The following is a 12,558-nucleotide window of genomic DNA, read 5'->3' on the forward strand; positions in this document are numbered from 1 at the left end:
GCATGGCATAGAAGATCCTCCACCAACTGATCTCTATCTGCCTTTGTAGCCTCGTTTTCTACCTTTCCCATCTGTTACACTCTTGTCACAATGACCTGCTTGCAGGGTTATGGAATATACTATGCTGCTTTGCACCTAAATGCTTATGCTCATGATATTCTTCCAAACCAGAACACTGTTCTCTTTTTTTTCTTTAAATCTTATGCCTAATTGATCATGGTGGTGCAGGCCTGTAATCTCAGATACTCAGGAGGTTGGGGTGGGAAGATCACCTGAGCCTGGAAGTTTGAGACCAGACTGGGCAACACAGGAAAACCCCATCTTAAGGGGTAAAAAATAGACAAAAAATCCTATTCCTCTTTTTTATTTAAAAAAACTTTATCTTGGAAATAGAATCTTGCTCTGTTGCCCATGCTGGAGTACAGTGGCATGCTCATAGCTCACTGTAACCTTGAACTCCTGGGCTCAAAGGATCCTCCAGCCTCAGCCTCCTGAGTAGCTTGGACTACAGGCATGTGCTACCCCACCTGGCTAATGTTTTAATTTATTTGCAGAGACAGAATCTCGCTATGTTGCCCAGGTTGGTCTCAAACTCGGGCCTCAAAAGATCCTCCCACTTCAGCTTCCCAAAGCTCTGGGATCAGAGGTGTGAACCACCATATCCAGCCCCATTCCTCTTTTGAGAGATAATTCAGGCATTGCAGGCATTTCCTCCTCTGAGAAATTTGCCTTTACATCCCTCGGTTATCTTCCCCATCTTTGATCCTAAAGCTTAGTCCTATTAAGTCTTTTAACCACATTGTATTAAAGTAACTTTCTAAATATTGTTCCCACCTTAAATTGCCTGGCACAAAGCAGTTGTTCAATAAATGGTTCTTGAGAATCACAAAATGGATAAGGGAATAAATTAATAAATAATTGTTCTGCTCATGCCTTCAGCAACTCATGAAAATTATATTACTGCATGTACTGTTCTACATAGCTGAGCAATTTATTTTCATAAACATTAAATAGAACAATTTATTTTTATAATTCACAACCAAACCTCTGTATACCTTCTCCTCTACATGTCATTCTTTCATAGCAAAATTATTGCTTCATACGGTAAGGGTAAGGGAAATTTTCTAGGTATATCTGATTTGTTTTACTCAATATTCTGTCAAGCTTTGAAGAACAAAGACTCCTACCATACAATTTTTTTTTTTTTTTGAGACGGAGTCTCGCTCTGTCTCCCAGGCTGGAGTGCAGTGGCGCGATCTCAGCTCACTGCAAGCTCCGCCTCCCGGGTTCACGCCATTCTCTTGCCTCAGCCTCTCCGAGTAGCTGGGACAACAGGCGCCCGCCACCATGCCCGGCTAGTTTTTTGTATTGTTAGTAGAGACGGGGTTTCACCGTGGTCTCAATTTTTGTTTTAAACCAAGTGGAGAGTGTGAATAGAATGAGAGAACACTATAAATATGAAGAAACCGTAGCAGATACTTGGTTAATTTCATTAAAATGAACCATCTGGTATAATTTGCTGGCATTAATTTATCCACAGAAGTGCTACTGCAGGCCAGGCATGGTGGTTAACACCTGTAGTCCCAGCACTGTGGGAGGCTGAAGCAGGGGGATGGCTTGAGTCCAGGAGTTCAAGACCAGCCTGGGCAATATCATGAGATCTTGTCGCTACTAAAAACGTTAAAAAAAAAAAAAATTTAGCTGGGCATGGTGACATGTACCTGTGCTCCCAGCTACTTGGGAGGCTGAGGTGGGAGAATTGCTTGAGCCCAGGAGGTGAAGATTCCCGTGAGTCTTAATTATACCACTGTATTCCAGCCTAGATGACAGAGTAAGACCCTGCCTCAAAAAAAAAAAAAAAAAAAAAAGTGCTACTGTACTGATAGAATTAGTCTTAAGAGTTCCTCAAGACCAGCAGGTATGTTTCATTCATTGTGAAGTTAGTAAATGGCATAAGATGGGGTCCAGCAAATGTTTTCTGAATCTAGTCGCAAAATTTCAAATCAAGTTTAAACATATACTATTCAATTAAGAGAAATCAGTTCCACATATAACAGATACAGTAATTGCCTATGTTAAAAAGCTCCAGTAAGGCTGGGCATGGTGGCTCACACCTGTAATCCCAGCACTTTGGGAGGCCGAGGCAGGCGGATTACCCGAGGTCAGGAGTTCCAGACCAGCCTGGCCAACACGGTGAAACCCCGTCTCTACTAAAAAAATACAAAAATTAGCCGGGCGTGGTGGCACACGCCTGTAATCCCAGCTACTCGGGAAGCTGAGGCAGGAGAATTGCTTGAGCCCCGGGGGACAGAGGTTGCAGTGAGCCGAGATCATGCAACTGCACTCCAGCCTGGGTGACAGAGCAAGACTCTGTCAAAAAAAAAAAAAAAACAACTCTAATAAAGGCAATGTATCATTTTAATATTTCCTCTCTAAATTTGCAAAGCAGGTAAATAATACTGTCTTATTCATAACCACGGATTAACACAAATTTAAGGCTTTTGGGATATTAGTAAGGGCTAGGTAAGAAACAGGTCCCCAAGGCAGGGTGTGGTGGCTCATGCCTGTAATCCCAGCACTTTTGGGAGGCCGAGGCAGGCAGATCGTGAGGTCAAGAGATTGAGACCATCCTGGCCCTGTCTCTACTAAAAATACAAAACTTAGCTGGGAGTGGTGGCACATGCCTGTAGTCCCAGCTACTCGGGAGGCTGAAGCAGGAGAATTGCTTGAACCCGGGAGGTGGAGATTGCAGTGAGCTGAGGACACGCCACTGCACTCCAGCCTGGCGGCAGAGCGAGACTCTGTCTCAAAAAAAAGAAAAGGACAGGACAGGACAGGACAGGACAGAACAGAACAGAAAAGGGTACCCAGTTAAAAAGTATGAAGAATCCTTGTGGGTTTCTTTACTGTATTAACACCTCAGGGCTGTTAATATAATCCAGAATTAGAATATAATATAGTTTCCCAAGAAAATTTGGCTGCGAAGTTCATGAGTATCATATGAGACCAGTGTATCCAACACTGGGAAAATAGAGTTTTAAATAAATTGTTATAAAATATTGCTCAACATCAAATAATGAGCATTAATTTTTTAATTCAAAAGATCAGTAAATTGTATATTCTATTTTGTTAAAAAAACTTACAAGGAATTCTTACACACTGTTGGTGGGAATATATTATGGAGGTTCCTCAAAATATTTAAAATGGAACTATCATATAATCCAGCAATCTCACTACTGGACACATATCCAAAAGAAATAAAATCAGTATGTTGAAGAGATGTCTGCACTCCCATGTTCACTGCAGCAGAATTCACAATAGCAAATCAGCCTAAGCACCCATGAATGGATGAATGAACAAAGAAAATGTAGTGTGTGTACACAAATACACATACAATCACAATGGAATACTATACAGCCTTAAGAAAAGAAGGAAATCCTGTCACTTGCAACAACATGGATGAACCTAGAGGACATTATGTTAAGTGAAATAAGCAGGAACAAGAAGATAAACTTACATGAGGAATCTAAAAAAGATAAACTCACAGAAACTAAGAGTAAAACGGTGGGCTCCGGGGCTGGCGGGGTGGGCTGGAGCATGGATTGGGATATACTGGTCAAAGCGTACAAAATTTAAGTTAGGAGGAATAAGTTCAAGAGCTCTACTGTACAACATGGTGACTACAGTTAACACTGCTATAGTCTTGAAATTGCTGAGTAGACTTTAAGTGTTCTCACTATAAAATAGGACAAGTGTATGAGATAATGCTATTAAAGTCAGAGTTTGAGTCTGATTTCCTAATCGCTCAATATTTTAACAGATTTAGGAGAAATTAGGCAAGTCCAACAGAATTCATTACTTATAAATCTACACCTATTTTATAAAAAGTATCTGCTTCTAAGTATTTTGAGATTTTTCTTATATAAAAGATATGTTTACATGTGTACCACTGTATAGCTGCTTTTAAATGACCCTATGTAAATCAGAGTGCAAAATTATATAACACAAATAGGAACTCCATTAACTTATAAAATCAGAATGCCCACCTGATTATCTGAGAGCCACATAGCCGTCAATTGCTGTAGCTTTGTAAAGCTAAAGGGCAAATTCTTTAATCTGTAGGAAAAAATACAAACAAAAATTAAACTTTAAAATGAGAAGATTTAAAATGAATGAGGGCTCAATCTAAAGGTTTTCTGAAAAATGCTATATAGTTGCCCATGAAAATAGAAAAAATATTGAGAAAAGTCCAATATAATACTTTGTATAGGACATAAGACAAAATATCTAGTTTTATAAGAATTAGTTTCAAAAATATAATTCTTCAGTTGAATCAATTCACCTGGCAAGAAAATGGATAATAGAATAACCTTAAAAATCTGTTAAAAAATTAATTGTCCCTGCCTTAGAGAAAAGAACACATTAAGGAATGTCTCGTAAAATTTCTTTGGTTTATTTGTACTTAGGGAGAACAAACTGTTATAGGAAGCACTCTTAGTGATAGTTCACTATAAAAACTGCACTGCTCTCTATATGTGAGCCAGCAGTTATATAATCAAGAAGACTATCCTAAGATGATAATGATTAAAAACAAAGTACAGTCATTCCTCAGTATCTGTGGAAGACTGGTTCCAGGATCTCCCTCAGATACCAAAATCTGCGGATGCTCAAATCCCTTATATAAAATTGTATAGTATTTGCATATAACCTACGCACATCCCCCGCATATATTTTAAATCATTTCTAGAGTACTTATAATACCTATTAGAATATAAATGCTATGTAAATAGTTGGTATACTGTATTGTTTAGGGAATAACAACGGGAAAGTTGGCACACGTTCAGTACTAACACAATTTTTTTCCAAATATTTTTGATCTGAAGTTGTTTGAATCCACACTTCAGAACCCACAAATACAGACGGTCAACTATAAATACTCATTAGAATACTAAATGAAAATATCCTATTTAAGAGAGAATTATCTACTTCAGCCTTGCTATCTTATGCCTAACTAGTCTGTGCCTTTCTTTCAGCAACCTACTGTGGGCCATAGGAATTAAAGGCTGAAACAGTGACTTAAGAAAGCAGTGGTTCTTTTAAATAAAACAGAAGTTAGAATATCGTAATTAGTCAGAAAATTGAGTTTAAATTAAAGCTCTACCTTACAAGCTACATGAGTCACCTTAAATCTGAGTCTTAAAACCCTCTTACATAAAATGGGAATACTATTATACTATTTCATAAAGCTGTTTTGAAGACTTCACAAGACACTATGAAAGCAAAAAGTGAAAACACTCTACAAATGCTGTTTAATCATCATTAGTATGTTTACCTCAGGAAAATGTATGGACATTCTGTTTTTAACTTAAACACTGTTCCAATTTACAACCCTAGTGATCAATTTGCTCTGCACTTTGGCTTTGTTGAAACCAGATCTCTGTCTAGGAAATATTAGCAACAGACTAGATACATTCCAAAATTGTTTTGTTGAATAGCAATATTCAGGTGAAGATGTGACTTCAGAAACAAAATGTAACTGTAAGAAGAGAATAAAGATTATATAGCTAAGTCAACCCAAAATGAACAGTAACAACCACCATATGATAAATTAACATCCGATAAAATTAGACCACTCTTCGTATTTAAAGAAAAAAATATATATACAGTTAAGTCCTCATTTAAGTTATTGACAGGTTCTTGGAAACCAAAACTTAGCAAAACTGTGTATGGCAGGTCCTCAAATAAAGTCATTTTCTTATAACATTGATGAACGAAAGAAGTGATTTCATTATATGTTGTTTCACTGAAAGTCACACTTTCCAAGAGCCTATCAATAACACTGAGAACTTACTATGTATATTTAAAGAGGAACAAGCACTAGCTATTCTATTATATATCATATGAAACTTAATTTCATCTAACCAACATCTCCTATAAACCAACTGATGAATATAGTATTACGAACCTATTATCACTTAAATTAATGACTTTTAATTTTTGCATATCACCCATTTCCTCTGGAAGTGTCTCAAGTTTATTGGAATGGAGAAACAGCACAGTTATATTTTTCCAGCTTCCAATCTGAAAGAGAAATATAAACTGAGTATCAAAAAATTTGGCCTACAGGTTGTTCAACATATAAAAAACATCATTTTTGAAAGTTATGAAAAATACTCCACATTTATAAAAGGAATAATGATTAGACTTTCTTTACAATTATTAATTTTTATGTACATAAGAAAACATTTAAGAACCTCTTCTAAATTAACATAGCTAATTATTATTCAGAAAATAAATAACTTGAGAACTATTTTAGAAAGAAAATAAATGAAGCCGCACTAAATAGCTATAATGAAGATAATCAGAAAAAAATGAAAAGACAAAAATCTAAACAAATCTAAAATACATTACCTCTGGGGGCAACTGCTGTAAGTAATTATGATCAGCAGCAAAAGTTCTTAAGTTAGTAAGCTGCCCAACAGATGAAGGCAAAGCTTCAACTTCATTGAAACTACAATCCAATTCTTCTACTGATATTAACCTTTAATTTAAAAAAAGAAATACATATTATTTGTTAAAAATTTCCTATACATAATCCAAAATTTCAGAACATATAAACATTTGAACTTGACTTTGAAAACCTAGTGAAACCATTTCACAAAGCTAAACTTCACCAATAATAAGTAGGTTTGACTATCATAAACACACTCAACCTGTATACTAATTACTTAAATGTTTACAAAATCTTTAGGTCATTTATGCAAATATTTGAAAATATGTATGACATGCTGAACTGAAAGTAAAATCTTCGAGGGTGTATACATTCACAAAAAACTTACCCTCCTATAGAGTCTGGCAGATACATTAACTGGTTTTCATCTATTTTAAGAGTTGTTATATTCTTCAACGAACCTAATGAGGGAAGAAACAACATACAATTTTTCAGCTTAAAATACAAGCAAGTCCACCAACAGTCAATGTGAGACATACTACATCTGACAAGAATTAGAACAACTTTCCTAACAAACGTATCTAAAAGAGATACCACTCCCAGTCCCAACGTTCTATTCCCTCATCCTGTCCTTTCAATCTTCATCCACATCACTATTTAACATAGTGTACATTTGTTTATTAATTCCCACTGAAATATACTGATAGTAGGAACTTTTTTGTCTTCCTTGTTCACTGTTGTAGCTCTGCTTCTAAAAACAATGTCATGGCACAGAAAAGACAGACAATACAAACTTGTTAAATTAATAGACTAAAGAAATGGTAGTATGAAGGTAGTTCATAACAGGTATATAAAAAACTATTCCATATATACTAAATACTAAAACAGTAAAATATTTTTTAAGTTTAAGAAGTGTTGACTAAGAGTAGAATCATAACAAACTTACAAAAATGTAGTTTTACCTAAAACCACTATGTGATTTAACTGAGAAATATATAAAAATATTTTTGGTTTTTATATTAAAACATCAAAAAGGTGTCAAGATTGAAGTTTTGGGTCCTTTCATCAAAATAATTCAATTCCATTGACATATCATTGAACAAGCAACTACACAGACTCAATTATAGATCTCTCATGATCTGTTCAACTGATCTGTTTTGTCTGAGTGTTTATAATGAAACAGGACTGAAAAAAGTTACAAAATAAAAGCTATGACAATAAAAGCTAACAGTTAAGCCAAATTTGGATAAATTAACTTATTTTAAAGAATTTAAATATATTAGAAATAAAAATGAGATTTCCTTAGAGTAAATAAAAAACAGTAATGTCAACAAAGGAGCAAACTATACAACTGATCATACCAGGAAAAATTCAAATAAAATCTGTTCCTGTGGTAATGCAGTATAACTACCTTATAATAAGTGAAATTTGAGATTATGTGGAAGCCTTGAATTTATTTTAATAAAAATTACATGAATTTGAAAGCAATACAAACCAATAGTCTCAGGAAGCTGCTGAAGTGAATTGCTTGATAATAGGAGGTCTTGAAGGTTTTCACATGCTGAAATTCCCTCTTCAACCATTTCAATATTATTTTTAGAAACATCCAAATATGTGAGCTGTTTCAAACTACCAATAAACTATAAGTAAAAAAAGAAAATCTAATGACTCTATTAACATTAGTAATTTGTAAAAAGTTTAGGGAATAAACTTGATACCAAGTTTTAATTCAAAATTAAATGATAATACAAGAAAAAAGACTCCCAGGTAGTTTTTTAAATGCCATTAGAAATGTATTCAGTAATATAGCTAAGATGTTCTACTAATTGTAGCATAGCAAAAGTGACAAAGGACATATTCTTTGGGAATTCAGGTGTCCATTACCTCCTAAGGAGATAGCATATATGGGGATTCTTGTGTTTTTTTTTTTTTATGGGAGTAAACAATTTGTCAGTTGTTCAAACAGAAAGTTCAGCTGGGCGCGGTGGCTCACGCCTGTAATCCCAGCACTTTGGGAGGCCGAGGTGGGCAGACAGCGAGGTCAGGAGATCGAGACCATCCTGGTAACATGGTGAAACCCCGTCTCCACCAAAAAATACAAAAAAATTAGCTAGGGATGGTGGCGGTCGCCTGTAGTCCCAGCTACTCAGGAGGCTGAGGCAGGAGAATGGCATGAACCCAGGAGGCGGAGCTTGCAGTGAGCCCAGATCGCACTACTGCACTCCAGCCTGGGTGACAGAGTGAGACTCTGTCTCAAAAAAAAAAAAAAAAAAAAAAATCAGAAAGTTCATGAAAAATATCCTAGTTTACCAATTCCTTGGGCAAAGCAAATTGGGACATAAGTTCAAGTGATACCATTGGAAAGGACACATTCAACAGTATTAAAAGGAGACTTACAAATGTTCATTATGAGAATTCTTAGATTATAATCAAGAATGTGCTCATGAAAAAATGTAATTTGCTTCTGTTTAATAAAGAATAATTCAATTTCTTTTTATTAATTAAAAGTAATTACAAAAGGTACAATTCACAAAACTGCAAAGGAGAGCCAGAAATAAGTGATGCCATTTAAAATTTCATATACATACCCCTGGAATAAAAGTCAGTCTATTAGCATCCATCCAAAACTCTTTCAATCCACTTAGTTGCTCAAGTACTTCAGGCTGTTGGGATTAGGGTAGGGGATAGCAGTAATTCAATTAATTTATATGAATGTCTTTATCTGGCAAAAGAAACCCTGGGAATTTCTAATAACCTTTAGTTTCAAATCATTAAATAAACGGAGCAGGGAGAAGGAAAAATAAAAAAGAAGAGCCAGGATGTGAGCCTTTCTACTGCATTATAGCTAGTTACTACAGTAAAATTATTACAGTAAAATTATTAATGGAGAAATCAAAGAGACATGCCATAGCAGTAGATTACAAAAAACACATTTAAGCTTTGGATTACACGACAGGGTCAAGTTTTTATATAATTTGTAAAGAAATAAAAAATAGGACTCACTGCTTAGAAGTATACAATAAAAACAGGCACTCATGCATTATCAGTAAGAAGATACAGCCTTTTAGAAAACAGAAAAATTACAAATGTTCCCTGGTGACATTCATTAAGAGGGAGATAAAAGACAACATGCATCTTAAATGTCCATAATCAGGGAAAGATAAATAGACAAAGTCATAACTACATGATACAAATACACTGTAATTTAAACCTCTAGTAAAAACTTCTAATTACATGGTGGAAAGTTCTTTATAATATGGTGTTGAGGACATCAAAATTAATCCAAGTGTTGTGGCAGACCTTCATATCCAGGTAAAATTTGCTCCTGGGCATTGTCCCTTCAAGGCTGCCCTCTTCAAAGTTATTTCTATCACCTCACAAAGCCATGTGCAATCAATGATCATGTGATGGCACAGAGTACTATCATATCTAATGACCATAGTTAACAGTCATACATAAAGGCACGTCAATCAGATTTACTGTTAACATATAAATATAGGTAAGAATCCCAGATGTAACTTGGATTAAAAGAAATTTCCTTTTGTGCATTACTGTTATAATTCTACTGTAAGTTTTAAAAAGTGTATAATGTTGGAAGACCAAAATGGTACAAAAACTAATGATGATTTTGAAAGCTTGTTGGATTCTTAAAATGAACAAATGAGATTTTTGAAATAGTTAATACGGAAACAGATTAATTCATACAGAACAAATATTGAGAAAGGACGTGACAGATAAATAATTTGGGAAGCACAGCATGTATTTTAGAGAATGAGGTACTCCAAACTACCATGGTCCTCCTCAAACCTCAGCTGAAATTTATAATATTAATATAATACCCACAGGGCAATACTATAGCAAGCAGTTCTGAGAAATTCCTATGCTTAAAACCATCATTTGTGAGCTACCACAATTTTAAACAACAAACTTGTAAACTAATTTAAAAGTTTAATAATGATACTCAGCTGGATGAGTCCCTCTTCAAAAAAAAAAAAATCTAGCTTATTTTCTGAGTTCTTTTGGAAAACTCACTAAAGACAAAAGCTACTCAAACACTACTCCTTTCCTTTTAGAGTCAGCTTCATAGTGCACTTGGCATACAAAGCACAAACAAAAAGGTTCTCATTACCACTTCAAAAATAACAGTTGTTTCACTCAATGATTTTCCCCTTAGCTATTAAGTAACATTACAGAGAAGTATCTTATTACTGAATAAATTCACAAGCAATATCCCATGGAGCTCTCTCTGATTCAGAACTACTTTTACCTGCTGCATTCCAGACTGATGTTTCCCACTTATAATCACTCAAATTTTCTGCTTTCTATGCTAAAAATTGTTTAGGTATCTCTTCCATGGACCTCTCATTGATTTTACATTTTATGCTCACTTGTGGTCAGAAGTTCATCTGTCTGGTTAATTTTTCTATCTGTCTGGAAAGTTCTGGCTAAGAACTTTCATACCTTATAACTAAAAAAAAAAAGTAAACCTTTATCCAATTTGTAAGAGAAATACATTAATTTTTATATTTTGTTCTTCATCAAATATAAGAACTTAGGGAAAGTGAGACTGATGAGAACTTACCACTTCCGTGAATTCGTTACTTCCCAAATCCAGTCTTTCCAGCTGGGTCAGTCTATTCATGGTTCTGTTCATAATGGAGTAATGAAAAATTAACTACAAAAATATCAATTGCACAGAAGCTTTCAAACAGTCTAAAACATTCTTACGGAATATGTAATTATTTATGGGCTTTCACATGTTGACAAAATAAAAATAGTAATTTTCTAAAAAATTTTAAAAGTCAGATTTCTAGATAAAATAAATTATCAGTTATTATCTTATTTTGCCTTCTCATTGGTCTTTTCATTTCTATTTTTAAGAAGCAATTGCAATAAATTTAAACCCACAAGCCAGAATACAAATAATAAGTTTCCATTTTTTCACATAATAAATTTTCATATAGTACAAGTCAGCTAATAAATTTTGGCAGATGCATAGTAATTACTACCATAATTACAAAAATTCTTTTTCAAAACTGCTCATATATTTGTAAGACTTTAAGATAACTGTAACTCTGAAAATTAATATTCAAAATGCTAACAGTACATGTTGTATTACTCCCCACATGTTCAAATTAAATACAATACAATTCAAAATAAAGTTTTGTATGAATCACAAATTAGTAGTTGACATTTCTTTTAAATAAAAGCAATAATATAGTATTTTTAACTTCCAACTTAACATCAACACTTCTCTGAAACTACAGGAACTTGAAAGATGTACAAACCAGTTTTGTAATGAAATAAACTATGTTGCACTTTTATCCTTTCTCTCTCCTTTTACAAAGGTACCTTTTGAAACTAATTCAAACAAATATTTATGCTCTTAAGTTGCTACTTTTGTACAATACCTATTATTTAATACATTGAGATGTTACCAGTTACCCAGATAAGAAATTCTGTATTAAGGATTTTGTAGGGTATGAAAAAATGAGAGCAAAATATAGTTATAATCACAATATCAGTATATTACATTAATATGTTAATACTTTGAAAATAAGTATCATTTAAAATCCACAGGCACTTCAAATTACGGCACGAAAAACACAGACTATTTCTATCTTCTCTGGAATTTTAACAAAAATTAGTAATAAGTAAAATAAAACTCAGTTGCAACATTTCTCCAGCTTTTTAGTTAAAAAATATAAGAACAAACACCATCATTGTAATGAAACTGTCATTGATCTACATTAGAAGCAAATTTTCCCTTTACATTTTAAATATGCCATTCTGTCATCAACTCTTCATCTCATAATGCCAATTTTTATGAAACTGCTTTCACCTAGATTTACTAAGCGCCTATTCTCAGGTACCATAATTCTGCTTCCTTAGTCATATCTTTCCCCAGAAAACCTTTAAGGGTCTAGCTTCCTCCATTAACAAGCGAAAGGTTGCTTCCAGGATCTTTCTCCAGATGTATAAAATCACATGCTATGATAGTAATTTCCTATGTTCAAATAACCATACCAGGTGGCGATTTGCAAAAAGTAAAGAGGATTGTGAGGAGGAAGAGAAGACTGAAAGAACAAAACATAATCTTACATTTC

At 34.2% G+C, this 12,558-nt stretch overlaps 1 protein-coding gene across 15 annotated transcripts in view; it reads right to left on the reverse strand.

Annotated features, from left to right (window-relative positions):
• ERBIN (erbb2 interacting protein) overlaps nucleotides 1-12,558 on the reverse strand; it is a 149,825-nt gene that overhangs the window by 48,470 nt on the left and 88,797 nt on the right. For all 15 annotated transcript variants that reach the window (XM_055254318.2, XM_055254322.2, XM_055254315.2 and 12 more), the window contains 7 exons: nucleotides 11,034-11,097; nucleotides 9,040-9,114; nucleotides 7,947-8,091; nucleotides 6,840-6,912; nucleotides 6,412-6,541; nucleotides 5,966-6,081; nucleotides 4,047-4,116 (listed from right to left, as the gene is read on the reverse strand). In XM_055254318.2, coding sequence (XP_055110293.2) covers nucleotides 4,047-4,116; nucleotides 5,966-6,081; nucleotides 6,412-6,541; nucleotides 6,840-6,912; nucleotides 7,947-8,091; nucleotides 9,040-9,114; nucleotides 11,034-11,097 — 673 coding nt within the window. The remainder of the gene's footprint in view (nucleotides 1-4,046; nucleotides 4,117-5,965; nucleotides 6,082-6,411; nucleotides 6,542-6,839; nucleotides 6,913-7,946; nucleotides 8,092-9,039; nucleotides 9,115-11,033; nucleotides 11,098-12,558) is intronic.

Source organism: Symphalangus syndactylus, chromosome 18 (assembly GCF_028878055.3).
Source record: "Symphalangus syndactylus isolate Jambi chromosome 18, NHGRI_mSymSyn1-v2.1_pri, whole genome shotgun sequence".
NCBI classification, from domain to species: domain Eukaryota; kingdom Metazoa; phylum Chordata; class Mammalia; order Primates; family Hylobatidae; genus Symphalangus; species Symphalangus syndactylus.